Source organism: Myxine glutinosa, chromosome 12 (assembly GCF_964187855.1).
Source record: "Myxine glutinosa chromosome 12, kmMyxGlut1.1, whole genome shotgun sequence".
NCBI lineage: Eukaryota > Metazoa > Chordata > Myxini > Myxiniformes > Myxinidae > Myxine > Myxine glutinosa.
The window spans coordinates 11,973,450-11,997,366 of record NC_136272.1 but is presented as its reverse complement, the minus strand read 5'-3'; the positions used below and the strand labels follow the sequence as shown (position 1 = coordinate 11,997,366).

General features: G+C 43.9%; 1 protein-coding gene across 1 annotated transcript in view; it reads right to left on the bottom strand.

The window, feature by feature from the left end:
- The window catches only part of LOC144888388 (cartilage acidic protein 1-like), a 246,602-nt gene that overhangs the window by 37,923 nt on the left and 184,762 nt on the right, over window positions 1–23,917 (bottom strand). Inside the window, exon 7 of the mRNA XM_078766245.1 lies at window positions 3,366–3,502. Coding sequence (XP_078622371.1) covers window positions 3,366–3,502 — 137 coding nt within the window. The remainder of the gene's footprint in view (window positions 1–3,365; window positions 3,503–23,917) is intronic.

Genomic DNA, 23,917 nt, shown 5'->3' with positions numbered 1-23,917 from the left:
CGTCATAATTCGATAATTCGACAAGTACAAAACTTCATCCAATCAAGATGCAATTTCTTGAGCATCATGTCGGCATAAACTGGTGGAGCAAAAATAATAATGAAGACGTCATCGGTCACGTGGTTCGGCCACCATCTTGGAAAAAATCGAAAACATTTGCACCTCTATAATCTCCAAAAGCACTGCATAGAAAAAATTGAGACATGGCTCATTGTAAATAACTCTCCATGTGCATTAACATCTGTTAATGATGATGTCATAGGTGCCTCTATTATGACGTCATAATTTCACAAGTTCAAAACTTCATCCGATCAAGATTACATTTCTTGAGCATAATCTAGGAATAAATTAGTGGAGAATTTTTTAAAATAATGATGACGTCATCTGTCACGTGGTTTGGCCGCCATATTTGTTTAAACACAAAAGACTTTAAAAACCACTGAAAATACATCCTGGCGAGGGTTTGCAATCTGTGATTGCGCTTTTTTGTTACATATGCAATAGGGAGTTCATAGAACACCTTAGCCCACGCAGCCACACGGTCTTGAGAAACAAGGACATAGACTGGGTCTGCGAGCAGCAAATTTGATTGGTTGTGATGACGTAAATTCCGTAACATTTTGTCCAAGTACTGCTAAACTGAAGGGTTTTGAAAGTGCCAACAAGGCGATATGTGTTCTACAGTGTTCAAGTATAGAATTCAATAAAAATAAAAATAAACATTTTATAGGTTATAGAAAAAGCAATGCAGAAATTTACTGCTGGTGACACAGCAGCATGTTTTACACTAACATATTTAACAGGGTACATTAGTTATTTGTGCCTGTTTGTGTATGGATATGGTGTAAAAGTCAGTGAGGCTGGTTCTTAGTAAAAATACGGTAAGTAAATATGAACTTTTGTTTTGGATCCACTATATAAGAGAGCCGTTGGTCTGTGTGTGTCTGTGCGTGTGTGCCGCCATTTTTCTCAGAGATGGCTGAACGGATCTTTGTCAAACTTCCAGAGGTTCATCAGTGAGTGCCTGGGAGTGTTTTAGGCAAAAAATAAATATATAAAAAAGCACTCTTTGCACAGGAAATTTTTTCCTCCTTCCCTCCTATTACTCCAAAACAGAGGGGCCTGTCAAAGGCACCCACATTTGGGGGGTTGGCACCCCCCCCCCCCGCCAAAATGATGTGTATGTAGTATATGTTTCCCCTCCCTCTACCCTCACCTCCCCCTCCCCTTTCCACTCCCCCACTCCCTTCCTCACGTCTCCCTCTCCTGCCTCCCTCCCTTCTCCCACCCCCCCCCCCCCCGGCAACACCGGGTACTCCTGCTAGTCTGAAATAAAATGAAATTTTAACATAAGGTCTGTGATGCCAGGATGTTTAAAATTATACAATTTAAAACTCAACATCTATCTTCATGGGATAATGCGCAGTGCTGTCTTTCTTCAGGTTTGGACTCCGAGCTGTTGAAACAGTAACTATTTCTGTGATCAACATGCGCTTTGAAGACCACACAAGATCGAAGCAAAACAAACGGTTCGTTTTCAATAAAGTAACATGACACTCACGGCAAGAGTGAGCTAACCATTTGGGATGGTTTACGAGCGGTTGAAACGGCAACTATTTCTGGGATTAGGGAGCGCTTTGGAGACCACGCAAGATTCGACATTCGCGGAATTTTCCAGGAATGTATCCCACGAATGTCAGGGTTCTATAGTATGTTTTACCATTGTAGAACAATAGCACTTTTTATGTTCAGTCCCTCTATTTTAGGTAAGCAAAGTATTGTAACAGATTAACTGAAAGTAAATTAAAGTTGTATAATAGTTAGTATTTGGTTACATATCCCTTGCATGCAATAACTACATCGAGCCTGTGACCCATCGACATCACCAAACTCTTGGTATCTTCATTTGAGATGGTTTGTCAAGCCTTCACTGCAGTCATTTTCAGTTGTTGTTTGTTTTGGGGGTTTCTGACTTTAGTCTCCTCTTCAGCAAGTGAAATGCTGCTCTGTTGAATTTAAATCAGGAGCTTGACCTCACCAGTCTAAGTCTTCCACTTCCTCCCCTGATGAACTCCTTGGTTGCGTTGTCGGTGTATTTTGGGTCATTGTCTTGCTGCATGGTGAAGTGCCGCCCAATGAGTTTGGAGGCATTTTCTTGTACAGAGGCAGACAAAATGTTTCTGTACACTTCTGAATTCGTTCTGTTGCTGCCATCATTGGTTACACCATCAATAAAGATGAGTGAGCTCGTTTCACAGGCAGACATGCAAGCCCAAGCCATGACACTACCACCATGCTTCATAGATTATGTAGTATGGTTTGGATCACATGGAGTTCCTTCCTTTCTCCACACTTTACCCTTTCCATCGCTTTGGTAAAGGTTTGTCTTGGTCTCATCTGTCCATAAAACGTTGTTCTAGAACCCTATTGGCCCACTTCTGTACTTATTGGCAAATTATAATATGGCCTTTGTATTTTGATGCTGATGAGAGGTTTGCATCTTGCGGTGTAGCCTTTGTAATTCTGCTATCTAAGTCTTCTGTGAATGGTACATTGTGATACGTTCATCCCCGCACTCTGGAGCTTGTTGGTGATGTCACTGAGAGTTGTTCGAAGGGTTTTTCACAACTCTGATGATTTTCTGTCATCAACTGCAGTTGTTCTCCTTGGCCAACCTGGTCATTGTCTATTGCCAAGAATGCTCGTAGTTTCTTTCTTTTTCAAGATATTCCAAATTGTTGTATTTGCTCTGCCCAATTTTTGTGTTATTGTTCTAATTGAATTATTCTGTTCTTTCAGCTTCCAAATTGTTTGTTTGCCATGCCCAATTGTTGTGCTATGGTTCTGATTGAATTATTCTGTTCTTTCAGCTTCCAAATTGCTTGTATTGCTTTCATATACAGTTATCTGGTCTTCATGTTGGTTTATGCCTACTGACTTCAAAGGCTGACTCCCAAGACAAAGGCTAAGGCTAAAACCAAGACGAGACATTCACAGCTCTTTTATGTGTGAACAATCAATGCAACAAGAAACACCTGTCAGTCATTTGTTCCAACACTTATGCTTACCTAAATTTGGGGGACTGAACATAAAAAGTGTTATTGTTAAAAAAAAAATGGTAAAACATATATCCATATAAATACCAAGAAATAAAAGCTAACCTTCTGTACTCTCACCTCATATTCATCTTTTGATCTCAAATCCAAATTTCTTTCGTATATTCCAATATAGCACATTTTACTTCACTGTTCCAATACTTGTAGAGGGCGCTGTATATTTGATTAATGTGGTATTGATGTAGCACAGGTATGATGGGCCAAATGGCCTTTTCCTGCTAATAAGTTCCTTGTATTTCCTTGTAATACCTGAAGGCTCGGTTGGACGAGTGTCCCTTGTTCGCCATGTTGTTGAAGAACACCTCGAGATGTTGATCATTGTCAAAGTCTGTGGCGATGAGAGTGCGGGCTGAGGAGGGAAGTGCGAACTCAGGTGTGGCAGCATCCTGTAAGAGGGGACTTTGTTTGTAATGATCGCTTTTGGGTGGAGCACGTTAATGAAACAAAGGAATTACATAATAAGGAAGTACAAAACCAAGAATAAACACAAGAAGGTGTCAAGTCAATTGCAGACAATAAATAGCGACACAATAATAAATATAATAATTGTAAAGCAAATGAAGAGAGTCGAGTACATTTTTGAGAAATGAAGCAATCGTCATTAAATGTACAAATTGGCAATAAACAAAGTAAAATTTGAAAGTTCATAACTCACGACCACTTTAAATGACCATGAACAGAATGAACAAAGAATAGTTGGAAAAAAAACAAAAAAAAACATTTCAAGCAGCAAATGATGGAGGTCTAGTTTAGAGACGCTAGTAGAATGATTATGGGGGTTCAGGGGCAAAGCACTTCTGAGACACTTCACGAGTAATTGCCAGTTTCTTAGGCAATTACAACAATAATTACCAGTTCTCTCAGACAAAAGTCCCAGAAATGAAAAAAATCGACAGTTTTTAGACCAAAAAAACGGATTCTTTTTTCTATACAAGGTTAAGTCTCGTGGAAGAGTGAATACACTGAAGAAGTCAGGATGCAACAACAACAAAAACAAAAGTAAAAGGGAGAAACAACAACAGCAGAGTTGAAGGACAGATTGTAGAGGAAGACTTGGACAAATTATGGGTGTGGGAGGAATGAGTAGGGGATGATGCTTGGGGTGGACAATATGGAAAGAACCAAACTCTCATAAATTTGGAAGCAGGTTGGCTTGGGGCTGGGGCTGGGGAGCGGGGAAAGGGGGTTTCACGGGGGTAGAAAAGATCATGTTTTTCGATGGGGGATGATCTGAGATGGTGGTGAACAGCCACATTGAATATTTGGACGGAGGAACGAGATTGAAGAGAATGTGGAAATTTGTTCCACAGGTGGTAAAGTGTCTCAGACGTGTTTTGCCCCAGAATTCCCATAATCACACTACTGACGGTAAAGCAGAAGACACCATAATGGGCTGTGTACCCTCTTGTCCGTACATCCTTTAACTAAACAATATCTGAACACCATCTATTGTTCATGTGTCACAAAAAGTTAGATTTCAGTACAACGGTAATGGTACAATATCCATCACTTGTGCAAAAAAGTCTTTCCCACTCACGCACAAAGGTGTGTACATCACCTGTCCTGCTGGGGCACGCGTCTATAATTAATGGAAGCACTCGTACTTTTAAATTAGTCTCCAAGTCCCTATAACAGCACAATAGACTGTATAATTGATTGAAAAGCAGCAGCGATAATAACATAATCTTAAATTATGATTAGCCCATCCCGTGCACAGCACTCTTTCACGAGCCTCGATTCAGTATACAAAAAAAAAAAAAAAAAAAAAAGGAGACCGGGTTTTCAAATCACTTCTGTGTGTGTGTGTGTGTGTGTGTGTGTGTGTGTGTGTGTGTGTGTGTGTGTGTGTGTGTGTGTGTGTGTGTGTGTGTGTGTGTGTGTGTGTGTGTGTGTGTGTGGTGTGTGTGTGTGTGTCTGTCAGGGCGGTAACCTTTTTACCATTTGAGTTTTGTCACCAAATTTTCACCATATCTTTATTGTGATAACTAGTGTGACTCAGCACGCTCCGCGGGCCTCACCACACGTCGTTTCAGAGGGATAGGCATCTTTGACCATTTCGGTGTATTTTGGGTATTCATGGTGTTTTGGGTCTTCAGGGTCTTTTGGATCCTCTGGGCCTTTAAGGGTATTTTGGGTCTTTGGAATGTTTTGGGTCTTTGGAGTCTTCAAGGTATTTTGGGTCTTCAGAGTCTTTAAGGGTCTTTGTGGTCTTCAGGGTGTTTTGGGTCTTCAGGGTGTTTTGGGTCTTCGGGGTCTTCGGGGTTATCAATGTGAATAATGCAAATACTTTTGTCCAAATAAATTATTTTGGGGCATTTATCAATGTGAATAATGCAAATACTTTTGTCCAAATAAATTATTTTGGGGCATTTATCAATGTGAATAATGCAAATACTTTTGTCCAAATAAATTATTTTGGGGCATTTATCAATGTGAATAATGCAAATACTTTTGTCCAAATAAATTATTTTGGGGCATTTATCAATGTGAATAATGCAAATACTTTTGTCCAAATAAATTATTTTGGGGCATTTATCAATGTGAATAATGCAAATACTTTTGTCCAAATAAATTATTTTGGGGCATTTATCAATGTGAATAATGCAAATACTTTTGTCCAAATAAATTATTTTGGGGCATTTATCAATGTGAATAATGCAAATACTTTTGTCCAAATAAATTATTTTGGAGCATTTATCAATGTGAATAATGCAAATACTTTTGTCCAAATAAATTATTTTGGGGCATTTATCAATGTGAATAATGCAAATACTTTTGTCCAAATAAATTATTTTGGGGCATTTATCAATGTGAATAATGCAAATACTTTTGTCCAAATAAATTATTTTGGGGCATTTATCAATGTGAATAATGCAAATACTTTTGTCCAAATAAATTATTTTGGGGCATTTATCAATGTGAATAATGCAAATACTTTTGTCCAAATAAATTATTTTGGGGCATTTATCAATGTGAATAATGCAAATACTTTTGTCCAAATAAATTATTTTGGGGCATTTATCAATGTGAATAATGCAAATACTTTTGTCCAAATAAATTATTTTGGAGCATTTATCAATGTGAATAATGCAAATACTTTTGTCCAAATAAATTATTTTGGGACATTTATCAATGTGAATAATGCAAATACTTTTGTCCAAATAAATTATTTTGGCCTTGCACTGCCCAGGTATTTCATGATTAATATGCATGTACTGTAGTACCATTTTAAACTTTGTACGACCAATGGTTTAAGAGAAGGTACAAAAAAAACGGCACAGGTACTGGAACACAAATATTCCACCCTGTAAATTTCTCACAGCAATAACCTTCCCTCCCGGATTTGGTGCAGAACCTCCTTGACAATTCTCGAGTGAAAAACTGAGAAGGTGCTGGTATTTCTGCTGCTCTGGCAGCATCACCTTGAGAATGTGACATTATATTGCTAAAACGGAAATATTACATTATTCACTGCATTCGTGTTTCAGCCCTGAGCTCAGAGTAAACGCAAAACACTTGGAATAACCAATTACATCCGGAATGACATTTCATGCATGGCAGGAATTGCACTTTCGACAAATTGTTTGTGCAATGAAACCTGACACGTGTCGTACTCAAAGGTCCATACTTGTTGTTGTACTTTAAGCGGAGATCTTGCAGAACTTTAAATATTTGAGTTCTTCAAAAGCAATAACTGCATAATATTTAAAGCTTTTGCTGCGTTTGTTTATTTCCGATCCAGCAATATTCTTCAATCAAATCGATTAATTAATTTGTTTCTTATACCGTGCTTTTCATGTAAAACGAAATCTCAAAGCTCTTTGCAAGGAAGAAAAGTAGAAAATGAGTAAAAAAAAAAACCCCAAAAAACACTTGGTAGAGCGCATACCTCAGCCAGGCTGACCAGTTTATGTTTTGTATCCCACTGATAGGCCGGATCTGGATTCGGACCTGGACCAAAATCGAATCGGCTTGTTCTTGTCACCCAACCAACTCATCCACCAAGTTTAGTCACAACTCGTCCAGAACTTTTTGAATATCATGTTATATATCACTTTTCACCCAATCTCTCAATGGTGAAGATTCACTTAAAAATTAAATAATTCTCGTATCTGAATCCATATTCAGATCTTCACCAAAATCGAATCGAATCATCCTTGTCACACACCCAACATCTTCACCAAGTTTCGTCCAAATCCGTCCATAACTCTTTGAGATATCGTGCTATGTATCGGTTTTAGCCCGATCACTCAATGGTGAAGAATCAATTAAACAATTAAATAATTCTCGTATCTGAATCCATATTCAGATCTTCACCAAAATCCAATTGATTCGTCCTTGTCACACACCCAACATCTTCACCAAGTTTCGTCCAAATCCGTCCATAACATTTTGAGATATCGTGCTATGTATCGGTTTTAGCCCGATCACTCAATGGTGAAGAATCACTTTAAAATTTAAATAATTCTTATATCCGAATCCATATTCAGATCTTCACCAAAATCGAATCGATTCTTACTTGTAACACACACAACCTGTCTAAAAAGTTTCCTCTAAATCCATCCATAACATTTTGAGATATCGTGCTATGTATCGTTTTTGGCCCTATCTTCCAATGGTGAAGCATCACTTAAAAAATTAAATAATTCTCGTATCTGAATCCATATTCAGATCTTCACCAAAATCGAATCGAATCGTCCTTGTCACACACCCAACATCTTCACCAAGTTTCGTCCAAATCCGTCCATAACTCTTTGAGATATCGTGCTATGTATCGGTTTTAGCCCGATCACTCAATGGTGAAGAATCAATTAAACAATTAAATAATTCTCGTATCTGAATCCATATTCAGATCTTCACCAAAATCCAATTGATTCGTCCTTGTCACACACCCAACATCTTCACCAAGTTTCGTCCAAATCCGTCCATAACATTTTGAGATATCGTGCTATGTATCGGTTTTAGCCCGATCACTCAATGGTGAAGAATCACTTTAAAATTTAAATAATTCTTATATCCGAATCCATATTCAGATCTTCACCAAAATCGAATCGATTCTTACTTGTAACACACACAACCTGTCTAAAAAGTTTCCTCTAAATCCATCCATAACATTTTGAGATATCGTGCTATGTATCGTTTTTGGCCCTATCTTCCAATGGTGAAGCATCACTTAAAAAATTAAATAATTCTCGTATCCGAATCCATATTCAGATCTTCACCAAAATCGAATCGATTCTTACTTGTAACACACACAACCTGTCTAAAAAGTTTCCTCTAAATCCATCCATAACATTTTGAGATATCGTGCTATGTATCGTTTTTGGCCCTATCTTCCAATGGTGAAGCATCACTTAAAAAATTAAATAATTATCGTATTCGAATCCATATTCAGATCTTCACCAAAATCCAATTGAATCGGCCTTGTCACACACCCAACCTGTCCATCAAGTTTCGTCCGAATCCGTCCATAACGTTTTGAGATATCTAGTGCACAGACAGACCGACAGACAAACAGACAGCGGTAAAACTTGGGTGAGAATTAAGAATAGCACTAAGCGAGGGTAGATATCAAGAAAAAACAACTGCTAAAACATAAATGGATGGAATCAACAGAACATTGATCGAGCTATGTTAACCGTTGTGGAGAGAAAGGAGAAGCTATTCCATGGTGGTTTTCCATGGTGGTTGGTATTCTTTAATCGACGTTGTGTTTATTTAATCAATTGTTATACTCATGAGCAAAGACATATTGACGCTTGCTTTCAGCAGCAAGAACAGTTCTTCATGCTGTAAAAATACAAGACTGAAAGAGATTTTAAACTGTGACTGATTTTAAAATGTGACTGAAGAAGAAACTGATGGAAAAACTGGCTGCGGATTAAAATTAAAACAGCAAAGTAGATAACTAGTCTACTCTACGCCCATCATGTCACAATATGCGAGAAACGCAGATAACAAACTAGAACGGCACTCAGTAGAGAGCAAACCCACCTCTGCCTGGTTGGCCCTATCTCCCAATGGTGAAGAATCACTTTAAAATTTTTACTAGCCGGATCCGGATCCGGATATTCTCCAAAATCTAATCATTTCGTCCTTGTCACATACGCTACATCTCTGCCAAATGTAGTCCAACAAGTTTCGTCCAAATCCGTCCATAACTTTTTCAGATATCCTGCTATGTATCGTTTTTGGCCCTATCTCCCAATGGTGAAGAATCACTTTTAAAATTCCAGTAGTCGGATCCGAATCCGGATCTTCACCAACATCTAATCATTTCGTCCTTATCCCATACGCTACCTCTCTGCCAAGTTTCGTCCAAATCCGTCCACACCTTTTTCAGATATCCTGCTATGTATCGTTTTTGGCCCTATCTCCCAATGGTGAAGAATCACTTTAAAAATTAAATAATTATCATGTCCGAATCCATATTCAGATTTTCACCAAAATCGAATCAATTCATCCTTGTCATACACACAACGTGTCCACCAAGTTTTGTCCAAATCCGTCCACACCTTTTTCAGATATCCTGCTATGTATCGTTTTTGGCCCTATCTCCCAATGGTGAAGAATCACTTTAAAAATTCTAGTAGTCGGATCCGAATCTGGATCTTCACCAAAATTGAATTGAATCGTCTATGTCAGACACACAACGTGTCCGCCAAGTTTTCGTCTAAATCCGTCCATAACTTTTTGAGATATCCTGCTATATGTCGATTTTAGCCCCATCACTCAATGGTGAAGAATCAATTTAAAAATTCTACTAGCCGGATCCGGATCTTCACCAACATCTAATCATTTCGTCCTTATCTCATACGCTACCTCTCTGCCAAATTTCGTGCGAATCCGTCCACAAATTTTGGAGACATCTTGTTCACAAACGGACAAACAGACAGACAGACAGACAGGGGTGAAAACATAACCTCCATCCACCTTTGGTGACGGAGGTAATGAGTGAAGAAGAATTATTCAGTAGAATAGACAGTGATAGGACCAGGGACCATAGCTTGAGAGTAAAGAAGAGGAGAGCTAAGATGACAGTAAGGGTTAGGGTTAGGGTTGTTAGGGTTGTTAGGGCTAGACAGCTCAGAGGAATCCCGAAATCACCGGCAGCGCAGGGTACCCCCTTACTCATCCTCACCCTCCCACTCTAGTCAAAAATACATGAGCATTTTAAAAATGTGACTGCCGATCTCGTGTAATTGTGTCTATGTTACGGGAACCAAACATTATTTTAGTTATCATGAACACCAGCAATTGATCTTGTGCACCCAAAAACACTTCCTATCGCCTGGTAGCCGCTTCCCTAAACCCGTCAATTTAAACCAGTTTGATCTCCGACATTGTATATTTATTGGTGACCATGTATTATCATATATTGGTGACCTTACCTGTTTAAGTGCTCGATAATTATTGGTCTCAGTTGAGAAAAGGAGTGGGAAGTTTGACTTTGCGTCTTCCACCCGAGATGGCAGATGCAACAGTCAATTGCTCTAATTGTCGTTTAAACGAAGCAGAAAATTACATTAAGAGGAGAAAAAGCATTATTTCACTCGTTTAACATCGACCGAAAAAGGTGTATTCATATGATATATTTCACCTCAGCCAGATGAGGTGATTACAAAATTAAATATCACACGTGATATCAGTAGGTGCAATACGTCATGAATATGAGTACATCCGCTCAAGCAATCAGCTGATGTAAGAGAAAGCTTGTAGACATCCGCTTCATATGGATACAACAGAAGTAACAGCAAATCTTGCGTGTTTCGTGTGCTTGTCGTGAAGTAAGATGGTTCCATCCGAGGGATGCCCTCCATCTCCGAAACGTTAGTTACTCATGATGCTATTCCGACACCGACAACGTGGGGAGGATTTATATACCAGCTATGAGTAAGGATGGGTCATTCCACTCTCTTGTGTCTTCGAGTTGGTAAGATTGTTGCAAGATCTGTGTTATATTTGCTAATATCTCTGCAATGGCGTAATGGTAATGAAAGTGGCCAGAGATGCTTGCTTAATAGCTTTTGTGTTTTCTTTGTAGATCAGTCGCATTCAAGTGAATAAAAGCGCACAGCTTGGAGTTTTGGTGAACCGTCTCGTTTCGTTTCACCACATTTTTATTCACTTAAATTCTTCCGTTGGAGCCATGGAGAAGCTGCTTCGCTTGGAGGTATTCTTGGGCGACCCTCAGGCTACGAACGCCGCGGACCAATGGGAATATTGGCACAACTCTCTTCTGCACTACACCGCGGCAGTTCCGGATATCACCGAGGCACAGCGGCTATCTGTTCTGACCTGTCATGTCAGCCTCCCGGTCTACGGGTACATATCCCACTGTACCACCTACGATGCGGCAGTGGCGACGTTGCGTGGCATATATGTCCGGCAACGAAGTGCATTGTACGGACGACACATGTTGGCTAACCGACGCCAGGAAGCTTCGGAGAGCCAAGAGCACTACATCCAGGAGTTGATATGCCTAGGGAAAGGATGTTTGATGGAGGCTCGAACCACGGCGGAGGCGACCGACGACTTGATGCGGGATGCGTTTGTTGCTGGTATCTCGTCGCCGGCCATCACACTCCCTTTGCTGTAGGAAACCACGTTGACCTTCCAACAAGCGTGCGACAAAGCCCGCATTCTACAGCTGGCAGCGTCGCACGCGGAGGCATACGGTGGACCCGATCTCACAGAGGGGGCCGCTGCCGCGGCACGGCCGGAGTCGACCGCATCGCCAGATTGGGCTCTCGCGGAATCTCCAGACGACGCTCCGGCACCGATCGCTGGAGACGATGGGAATCCGAACGCCGCAGCTGCGAACTCTGCGGAGAATGCCAAATGTTATTTTTGTGGCAATAAGAGACACCCTCGCTCCGTGTGTCCCGCCAAAGATTGTGTTACATATTTATGTGAATGTATGTGAATTACCATGCAGGTCTTTGCTTCCGTGTGTAGTATATTAAGTTGTTGTGTAGTTGTTGTGGTTGGAGGGTCAGGAGCCCTTCTGAAAGAGTGGCAGGAAACGGAAGTGGCCGGAAGCGGAAGTGACGGAAAACGGAGGAGAAAGACACGAGGGAAAGGAAGGTTTCTTTTTCCTCGCCCCGCTCCGACGAAAGGTGGAATCGACCTTGCGCTGCGTGGAAAACGCGCCGGTTCGAAACCCGTCTGGCGAGAGGAGTTACCTGGGCGGTAAATACCTTTTGACACGTCCAGTCACCGTGAGTTCGTGCACGAAACCAAGCGTCCGGGACAGTTTGCCCCGTCTACAAAGACGCGTACGGGTCCGCACGTTGGGCCTCGCGCCCGTTGGAAGCCGCGCTGGGTTTTTGCCCCGTTGCTTGGCAAGGAGGTGTGCGCTGTAACAGCTGTCCCGGTCCGAGACGGCACGTTTAGAGCACGTCCGCCCGGGGCTCGTTCAACCGCCCGTGTGCGGAGAGGAGAGACATTGACCACGGAGGGAGTCAGGAGTGGGGCTCACGTGAGGAATGTATTAGTATAAGATGGCCATCTTAGAGTTTGTGTAGATGAGTTCACATGGTTGTAATATTGATTGTGCCTGGTTGTTGGTTGTCGATTGCTCGGGGAAATATCCGTGATGGTATCCTTGACCTTGTATAATATCCTTACCCTGGAAATATATCCTTGAAATCAGTTTCTCCTGGGTGAAATTCCTATGGATTGCGTGGCGAACGCGCCTATATAATAATACTTGCTGGCGAAGGTCCTCTCCCGGTCCGGGGGTCACCGAGACCAGGTAGTCACTGAGGGGACCACGTAACAGAATTGGGGGCTCGTCCGGGATCTAAAAGTGTATAAAATAATAAAATAATAATATTTTTGGTAATTAAAATTTATTAATTAATTATTAATTGGTAATATTTTTTTTTGAGAAATTGGGGAAAGTCTTGGGGTGAAGGTTAACAGGTGTTAACGATAGGCACCATGGCGTTTGTGGCACAGAACTTTGGGGTAACCCCGAGTGAGGCACAGTTCCGAGCGTTGCTAAAGTCGGATCTCTTGAAATTGGCCAAACATTTTAACTTGGAGGTCCGAACTAATTTGAGGAAGGCAGAGTTGCAGGCCACGGTGATACAATCTATGGTGGGATTAGGAACATGGGACGAGTTAGCCTGGGAGTGGCTACCCGAAGAACCAGAAGACGTGGAGCTCCGGAAACTGGAGTTGCAATTACGGAGCCAGGAACGGATCAAAGAAGAAGAAAGGAAAGCAGAAGAGAGAAGAGAAGAGAAGCAAGCAGAGGAAAGGAGAGTGGAACGAGAACTCCAGGAAAGGTTAAAAGAAGAAGAAAGGAAAGCAGAAGAGAGGAGAGAAGAGAAACAAGCAGAGGAAAGGAGAGTGGAACGAGAACTCCAGGAAAGGTTAGCAGAAGAAGAAAGGAAAGCAGAAAAGGAAAGAGCAGAAGAAGAAAGGAAAGCAGAAAAGGAAAGAGCAGAAGAAGAAAGGAAAGCAGAAAAGGAAAGAGCAGAAGAAGAAAGGAAAGCAGAAAAGGAAAGAGCAGAAGAAGAAAGGAAAGCAGAGGAGAGGAGAGAAGAGAAACAAGCAGAAGAAAGGATGAAAACAAGGGAACTCGAAGCAGAGGAGAGAAAAGCGGAAAGGGAATTAAAGGAACGTGACATGGAGCTTCAGCGGGAAATCAAGTTCAAGGAGCTGGAGTTAATGAGAGAACGGGGAGAGGCACCACCCTTGCTGACGGGGTCGACACCTCACCAGAAAACCTGGGATGTGGGCAGACATGTGAGGCTGGTTCCACCGTTCAGTGAAAAGGAAGTCGCGAAATTCTTCCCACACTTTGAGAAAGTGGCTCGACAATTAAACTGGCCGGAGGAGGCCTGGACCATACTCGTACAAAGTGTGCTGGTGGGGAAAGCTCAGGAAATTTATTCGGCATTACCAATGGACCAATGTGCAGATTATGAGGTACTGAAGAAGCACATCCTCAAGGCCTATGAGTTGGTTCCGGAAGCTTACAGGCAAAAATTCAGGAATGCCAGGAAGAGGGAGAGTGAGACCCATGTGGAGTTTGCCAGAGTGAAAGAAAACATGTTTGATCGGTGGTGTGAGTCAAAAGGAGTCGGGAAAGACTTCGAGACATTGCGGGACTTGATCCTGGTGGAGGAATTCCAGCAGTGTGTCCACGAGGACATCAAAGTGTACCTGCAGGAAAAGAAGGTACCAAAGTTGTGGGACGCAGCCACCATGGCAGATGATTATGCCTTAACCCACCGAATAGGGGTCCACGAACCTAACTCCTCGCCTAGATCTCCGCAGGGGAGGTGGGGAACAGCAGGTGCGGAGAACGACCATACATGGCGGCGGCCTCGAGATGATTATGGGGACAACTATGATACCCCACCGGTTCGAAATCAGAGGGATGCGGGCCCAAGACAAACTTATAGTTCGGGGGGCCCGAGGCAGACCCCGAGTTTTTCCTCCGGGCCTACTTGCGCGTTTTGCAAAAAACCTGGACACTTGATGTCCAGTTGTTACCTCATGAAAAGGGACAACCCAGAGCGGAGTCCGACTATTACAACTCCGAATGCGATGGCTAGCGTAAGAAATCGCCATCAAGAGGGTTACCAACCATTTATTTCCGAGGGGTTTGTGTCACTGGATGGAGCCTCGACTAACCGGAGACCGGTTAGGATATTGAGAGACACAGGGGCCCATCAATCTTTAATGCTTGAAGGCATTTTGCCATGGTCCGAGGAGACGGCAACGGGGGATAGTGTTCGTTTACAGGGGATCGGGGGCGGTGTTAGTGCTCCCCTTCAGGTCATCCAGTTGGAGTCCGATTTGGTGTCAGGACCGGTCATCGTCGGTTTACAAGCCACGTTTCCTGTAGAGGGTGTATCTGTGGTTCTCGGGAATGATTTGGCCGGGGGTCAAGTTTATGGTAATCTGAGGGTTGATAAAGAGCCCAGCAGGGAAAATAACACCACACCAGCTCGGGATGGTGACAAAAGTGCCAAATTATTTGTAGGGGGACTGAACTTCAAAACAGAGGAAGAAGTTCTGACCTCTGTCTTCAACAGATATGGGCCGCTGGTGGAAGTGCGGTTGGTAAGAGACTGGGAAACGCAACAGTCAAGAGGGTTCGGCTTTGTCACGTTTGCCAGCACAAAAGACGCCAGAGAGGCAGAGAAGAATTGGAATGGCAAGGATTTGGAGGGTCGGACCATAACAGTAGGGAAGGCATTTCGTAGGCGTCGAGAGGTCTACAGGAGAGGACAACTGGGCGGTAGTTTTGGTGGTGGCCGCAGTCAATATTATTATGGAGGCTCCCTGAGTTACGGCCGCTCCCGAAGGAAGAATTGGCAAAGTAGTGGCCGAGAAGAAGACCGGTATTCAGGGGACTACAGGGACCAGTGGTCCCACCCTAATTATTAGGGACGTTCTGAGAAGTTGAAGCACTGAAGGCGGCGGAGCCGCCGAGCCAAGATTCCTACACGAATTAACCGTGAACGCCGTTCCTAAAGGCGTCCATGTAGTGAACTTTCCTGCACGGACTAACCGTGAACTCCACGTTCCTCAAGGCGCCCATGTAGAGAACTTTCCTGCACGGACTAACCGTGAACTCCGCGTTCCTAAAGGCATCCATGTAGTGAATACTCGGCTTGGCCTCCCGGAAAAGTGCTATCGAGTGGCTTAACTGGCTTTATTTTTAAGTGATAACTGTGCCCGGGGGGAACTGATAATGTGGGGGGGTTGAGTTATCTGGTTTGTTTCTCCAAATTGGCCGGCAAAGAAAGTTTTCGCTGGGTTCAAACTTTCTTTCTTGAAGGGGGGGAGTGTTACATATTTATGTGAATGTATGTGAATTACCATGCAGGTCTTTGCTTCCGTGTGTAGTATATTAAGTTGTTGTGTAGTTGTTGTGGTTGGAGGGTCAGGAGCCCTTCTGAAAGAGTGGCAGGAAACGGAAGTGGCCGGAAGCGGAAGTGACGGAAAACGGAGGAGAAAGACACGAGGGAAAGGAAGGTTTCTTTTTCCTCGCCCCGCTCCGACGAAAGGTGGAATCGACCTTGCGCTGCGTGGAAAACGCGCCGGTTCGAAACCCGTCTGGCGAGAGGAGTTACCTGGGCGGTAAATACCTTTTGACACGTCCAGTCACCGTGAGTTCGTGCACGAAACCAAGCGTCCGGGACAGTTTGCCCCGTCTACAAAGACGCGTACGGGTCCGCACGTTGGGCCTCGCGCCCGTTGGAAGCCGCGCTGGGTTTTTGCCCCGTTGCTTGGCAAGGAGGTGTGCGCTGTAACAGCTGTCCCGGTCCGAGACGGCACGTTTAGAGCACGTCCGCCCGGGGCTCGTTCAACCGCCCGTGTGCGGAGAGGAGAGACATTGACCACGGAGGGAGTCAGGAGTGGGGCTCACGTGAGGAATGTATTAGTATAAGATGGCCATCTTAGAGTTTGTGTAGATGAGTTCACATGGTTGTAATATTGATTGTGCCTGGTTGTTGGTTGTCGATTGCTCGGGGAAATATCCGTGATGGTATCCTTGACCTTGTATAATATCCTTACCCTGGAAATATATCCTTGAAATCAGTTTCTCCTGGGTGAAATTCCTATGGATTGCGTGGCGAACGCGCCTATATAATAATACTTGCTGGCGAAGGTCCTCTCCCGGTCCGGGGGTCACCGAGACCAGGTAGTCACTGAGGGGACCACGTAACAATTGTGAATGTCATAATTGTGGTAAAAGAGGACACTTTGCTAAAATGTGTCGGGCGGCTAAATCTAAGTCTTCCCGGGGCTCGAGTCTCGCAGGTACGCGCACCTCACGGACGGCGCGAGGCGTGCGCCGCGCCGTGCTACCTGTACTCGTGGAAGGGATCCGCGTGGAAGGGCTTATCGATACTGGTAGTTCCTCCAGTTTTGTCAGCCATGCTTTGGTATGACTTCACGGCTGGACGATGGGCTCGGATACCCGACGAATTTACCTGGCTTCGTCCGGACATAGCTTACGCACCAAAGGCGTTTGCTCTCTTAAACTCATCATCGATGATAAACTGTATGAGGATGTGAAACTCGCGGTGATGCCGGAATTGTGTGCCGATGTTCTGCTAGGTCATGACTTCCTGAGCCAGTACGGCCGGTTGGTGATGTGCGTGGGAGACGGAGAGAATACTCTTTCGGTCTGCGGCTGAACCGAGATGGCCATAGATCCCCCTGTGCTATTTCCTAGCCTGACGGCCGATTGCCGACCGGTAACCATGAAATCTCGACGGTATACTCATGCCGACGCTGCATACATTGCCGAGGAGACCGAGCGTATGCTCCGAGAGGGCATTATAGAGCCGAGTAGATCGCCGTGGAGAGCGCAGGTTCTAGTCGTACACTCTGACAATCACAGGAAACGCCTGGTCATTGATTACAGCCGAACGATAAATAAAGTTACACAACTGGACGCATTTCCTTTGCCGAAAATTGATGACCTCGTTCAGGAGGTTGCCAAATCCAGGGTCTTCAGCACTTTGGGTCTAAAATCAGCGTATCATCAGATACCAATCAGAGAATTGGATAGGCCATATACTGGCTTTGAATCCGGTCGACGACTGTATCAATTTCGGCGGATTCCTTTCGGAATCACTAATGGGGTGGTGTGCTTCCAACGTGCCATAGACGACATCTTGGTTAAAGAGAATATACAGGACATCTTCGTTTACGTGGATAATGTGACCGTCTGCGGACATACCCAGGAGGGGCACGACGCAAACGTGAAACGATTCTTGGAGGTTGCGCAACGTTATAATTTAACCTTCAACCACGAGAAATGCCACTACGGTGCAAAAACAATCGATTTACTTGGGTACACAGTGACCGGCGGGGAGATAAAAGCGGACGCCGAGCAGCTCCGACTTTTGCTAGAAATGGCGGCACCCTGTGATCGAGCGTCCCTCAGGTGGTGCCTCAGGCTTCTCGCACATCACTCGAGATGGATTGAAGGCTACTCAGAGAAAATAAGACCTCTGGTAGACAGCAAGGTCTTCCCTCTGACGCAGGATGCGCTAGATGCTTTTCAACTTCTGAAGGAGAACATAGCTAGGGCCTGTGTGACCTCCATTGATGATAACCTCCCGTTCCTCATCAAGACAGACGCTTCGGATTGTGCGATTGCTGCTACCCTAACGCAAAACAAATGACTTGTGGCATTCTTCTCTAGAACGCTGACCTCGACTGAATGCAAACATTCGGCAGTGGAGAGAGAGGTGGCTAGCGGTGGTCGAGTCGGTCAGAAGGTGGCGCCATCTGCTGCTGGGCAGGAAATTTGATCTCCTGACAGACCAACAGTCGGTGGCTTTAATGTTCGGCCACGACCACCCTCAGCGTATTAAAAACGACAAGATCACACGATGGCGGGTCGAACTAGCTGATTACTGCTATGACATAATCTATCGCCCTGGGAGCAAGAATGTGGTTGCCAATGCGCTCTCTCGCCCATCGGTTTGTGCTGCTATGACGTCAGATGATCTAAAGAGCATCCATGACTCATTATGTCACCCCGGGGTAACTCGATTCGCTCATTTCGTGCGCTCTCGCAATTTGCCTTTTTCGATCGAGGAGATCTGACGTCTATGCCGCACCTGCTCCGTGTGTGCAGAGTTGAAGCCGCGATTCTATAAGCTGCCGTTACGGGCGCTCATTCAAGCAACGAAACCATAGCAACGACTAAGCGTCGATTTTAAAGGGCCGATATGAACACTCACAGCAGGGGGGCCTCGTTATCTATTGACGGTAATTGATGAATTCAGTCGTTATCCGTTTGCCTTTCCGTGTTCAGACATGACGTCAGCCACGGTAATACGATGTCTGCGTCAGCTGTTCATCCTGTTCGGGTATCCGGGATTTGTGCATTCAGACCGCGGGGCTGCGTTCATGTCACAAGAGGTTCGAACCTTCCTAGTAGGCCTCGGAATCGCCACCAGCCGCACTACTCCGTATCGCCCCGAAGCGAATGGCCAGGTGGAAAGGTATAATCAAGTCATCTGGAAGGCCGTGGCGCTGCACTTACGTACGCACTCAATGGGGCTGCACCAATGGCCACGAGCCATGCCAGAAGCATTACATGCGATTCGGACTTTATTATGCACGGCCACAAATCAAACTCCCCACGAAAGAATGTTTCGTTTTGAACGTCGTGGCGCTACCGGTCAATCGATGCCCGGTTGGCTTGTCGAACTCGGGCCCGCGTATCTGAAGCGAACGGTGCGACAAAGCAAGTACGAACCGGCGGTGGATTTGGTGCAGATCGTGCAGGTTAATCTGCAGTATGCGACCGTCTGGCTGCGCGATGGTCGTCTTTCGACCGTGTCGGTCCAGCATTTAGCCCCGTGGGGAGACGAGGACACCCGGCATAACTTATACTCGGAAGATTCGCCGGTCGAACTGGGGGATTCCGTTCCGGGCACCCCTCGTCCGTGTGACGTAACACCGCTGGGAACTGCTGCAGGAGATTTCCCGTGCATGCCGTGTCCGTCACCGTCACCGCCGGGTCCTCCATCTCCGTGCAGTGCGCCTGGTTCGCCTACAGATCAGACTCTGCTGGCCAGGACGAGAATGCGAACGGATCCCCTACCTGCCGGACGCGTGCGGGCCGAGCGTGCCGTCGACCCCAACGCTTGGATTTGTGACGGAGTGCTGGGTTGCTTAATTAATCTACTATCTTCAACTTATACTTTATATCGATAGTCCGCGTGCTAGCTGAAACTTTAACGGGGGAGAATGTCGTGAAGTAAGATGGTTCCATCCGAGGGATGCCCTCCATCTCCGAAACGTTAGTTACTCATGATGCTATTCCGACACCGACCGCGTGGGGAGGATTTATATACCAGCTATGAGTAAGGATGGGTCATTCCACTCTCTTGTGTCTTCGAGTTGGTAAGATTGTTGCAAGATCTGTGTTATATTTGCTAATATCTCTGCAATGGCGTAATGGTAATGAAAGTGGCCAGAGATGCTTGCTTAATAGCTTTTGTGTTTTCTTTGTAGATCAGTCGCATTCAAGTGAATAAAAGCTCACAGCTTGGAGTTTTGGTGGACCGTCTCATTTCGTTTCACCACAGTGCTCTTTGTCCTATTTTCACACTAATTATATAATCCATTTACTATCATATACAAAAGTTTCTGTGTTAAGAAACCATAAATTATGTCACAGAATCAAGCGACTACTCAGATGTCCCACAATATTCAGACAATGTACCTTTTTGTTGCATTTAACCTTGTCATTTGAAAAGGCATCTGATTAGGTGTTATGTAGTTACTCAAAACACCCTCCATTTATTGTTAGCAAATTAGTCCAAAACGGGGGCTTACGGATTGGGTCTAGTCCGCCCGCCTGTGCGTGCGTCCGTCCGCAACCATATCTCTGACATGTATGGACCAATTTTGTTCATACTTGGCACAAATACAATACATGACAGCACATCTTTTTGTTTCCGAATACGATCAAAGATGGCCGACTGGTGGCCATGTTAGTTGTAAAAAAAAAACCCCAATGTTGAACACGTCCTAAACCATTTATTGGACATGCATTTACCGATCTTGTTCAAGCTTGGCACACACATAATGAATAATGGTTTACATAAGCACATCATTTCCTTTCGAGATCATATCCAAGATGGCCGACTGATAGACTGGCGGCCTTTTTATTACTTAGACGTATCTCCAACCACATTGAACTTCGCAGTGTACCGCCATAGTGTTGTTAAATCAAACTGTGAACCATGGGGACGATGACATTTTACGTCTTTTTCTTCTTGTTTATGTATGCACAGTGAGAGTTGTGGTGAGTTTGAGCTGGTGCATACATGGTGTGTGCAGAGTAAAATGGGGTGGTTGTTGGGGGAAGGGGTATTTTCGGAAAAAAATAAATAGATGACTCCTTACTCAATACAAGAGAGTTCATAGAACACCTTACCCAACGCAACCTTGAGAAATATGGACAGGGGCGAGGTTTGTGGGCATAAAATTCCATAATATTTTGTCCATGTACTGCTAAACGGAAGGGTTTTTAAAGTTTCAATAAAACGATTTGTTACTCCCGCCAGGGAGTAATGCATTTGATCGTGTCCGTGTGTGTGTGTGTGCGTGTGTGTGTGTGTTCATGTATTTGTATATATATATATATATATATATATATATATATATATATATATATATATATATATATATATATATATATATATATATATATATATATACAGTATATATATATATACAGACTTGGCATTTAATATGGAATTTTTTTTTTTCTTGGCTTGGGTTTACTTTCTGAACTCAGTATATCAATCTGGTGGGTTTATTTTACCCTTCGGTGATGTCTTTGTTGAAAGAACCATGTCACTGATTGTCTTTCGCAGCAAGAAGTCAATAACAGGATTATATCACAGGTGGCATGACAAAATGTAAGGACAGGTACATTTGACGATTGGCTTCACAATCGGGTATATAAGGGTTGTTGCGTTCTGTATTAGTGGAAAACAACTGCTGCACGTCTACAAATGTTATTGCCGCTTCCTCTGGAGATGGTCCGTCAACTTGACAATGCTGTTTGTCATGAAGTGGTGACTTTACGAAATTCTGGCATGAAACAGCGTGCTATTGCTCGGCAGTATGGCATCACTCAAGGTCAGGTGTCAAAGATCCTGAAACGAAATGCTCAGAGGGGTGTCCCTACTCCAATACCGAGGCCAGGACGTCCACGCAGAACCACAAGGAGAGATGATCCCCAGCTGCACCGGTTAGTCCGCAATGGCCGTACCAAGTCAGCTAATCGGCTTAGGGCTGAGTGGCAGCAACTGACAAATGTGCCTGTATCCAGAAGGCTAGTCAACCAACGACTGGTTCAAGCAGGTTATCGTGCCAGGCGTCCCCTGAGAAAGCCACGCCTGACCAGACAACACAGCCAGTGCCGATTGCAGTGGGCCAGAGAGCACCGTCAATAGCAGCCAGGACACTGGAATCACGTGAACTTCAGTGACGAGTCTAGATTTCTTGTCTATCGTCAAGATGGCCGCGTCCGAGTGCGCAGACAAGTGCATGAAGCCCACAACGAAGATTGTATAGTGCCAAGAGTCCAAGCTGGAGGTGGTGGGGTGACCGTTTGGGCTGCTTTTCATGCAGGGGGCAAAACTGACCTGGTTGTTCTGAATGGAAACCTGAACCAGTTCAAGTACAGGGTCATTCTGGAAGAAACATTGCTTCCATTAGCTCGTGCAGCCTTTCGAGGAAACTTTGTCTTCCAAGATGACAATGCACGGCCTCATCGTGCTCGCATGATCCAACACTTTCTTGCTGACCGTGGTGTCGAGCATATGGAGTGGCCTGCCATGTCCCCGGATATGAATCCGATAGAGAACTTGTGGGCAGAATTAACGCGTCAAATCGACAACTTGGACCAGCAGCCGACCTCTGTGCGTGAATTGCAGCAAACTATTGTCACTGCATGGCAAGCGATTCCTGTCCAAACCTTGGCAAATCTCGTGAACATCATGCCTCGACGTGTACGTGCTCTCCTGAATGCTCGTGGGGGTTACACGAAGTACTGAACTGTAATTTTACTGTCCGTAATCCCAGTCATAATTTAGCTTTTGTTTTTGTTGAAAAAAAATTTGGCTAATGTGCAAAATAAAGAGATACTTCTGGAAAACGTACAGAAGTTTAACACAGTACTGTCCGTGAATTGAGTTTGATATCAGTTTACATCACTTTCAAGGATCAATTTATTTCCTTCGAAATGTCAAATGTGCTTTTTGTTTCTTTTAAAGGTCACATTAACAAAATCTAGAATAATTTCAACATAATTCCAATGAACTTTTGGTCCTAAGTCATCTTGAAAAGTAAGTTCACCCCCACAAAAAAAATATTCCATATTAAATGCCAAGTCTGTACGTATATAGATAGATAGAGATATATATATATATATATATATATATATATATATATATATGTATGTATGTATATATCTGTGCAGTGCCTGTCTTGTGTTGTCTTGTCTTGTGTTGTCACTGAACTACTCCCTCAAACTTTTGTGAAATCGTACTATTCCAACTTGACCCACGGCGGGAGTATGCGCTCTACTGAGTGGCGTTCTAGTTTATCATGTAAAGGTTTGTGCAACTGTTGTGATTGTTTTCTTTGAATCATTATTTGTTGTTTTTTATACTTTTATAATAAAAGGACATAAAAAGTCCAAAAAAAAAAAGATTCTCTCTGTCTCTATCTCTCAAAATATGTCACGGTCCTGACTGTGAAGTTGAGGGTACACCATCCTGGAAGTGGGGGATATCTGGGTCACTCCTGGAAGATCAATCGGTTGTCTCCGTATCACGGGCTTGTATGAGAGAACTATCCGGGGCTATACAACAACAACAACAACAACAACAACAACCTGAATATGAATCATTTGCATCATTGACATTGTTTTAGATGAAATGGAACTGCAGCTTGCACTGTTTGCACAATAGTAGTACAATATGTCCATCGTGTCCAATAGAGACGAGTCTTTTTCCCCCAAAAACGTCATCTGATTCTTTAGTTGGCTTGATAAGACAATTTTAGAACAACAGATCTTGTTAAACTTTGGGCACAGATGTGACTTGTGGGTCGATCAAGTAAAGACCAAGACTAAGTTTCTTTGCCGCTCATTTGCTTCCTTGCATGCCTCGGCATGTTCCGTTTCAAAGGATTCTAGTTCGCTTACGGCATTCGGGTCCACACAGTTTCCCATCTCTTGGTCCCCTCTCCCAATTGGCTATTTCAATTCCATGTGCGACATT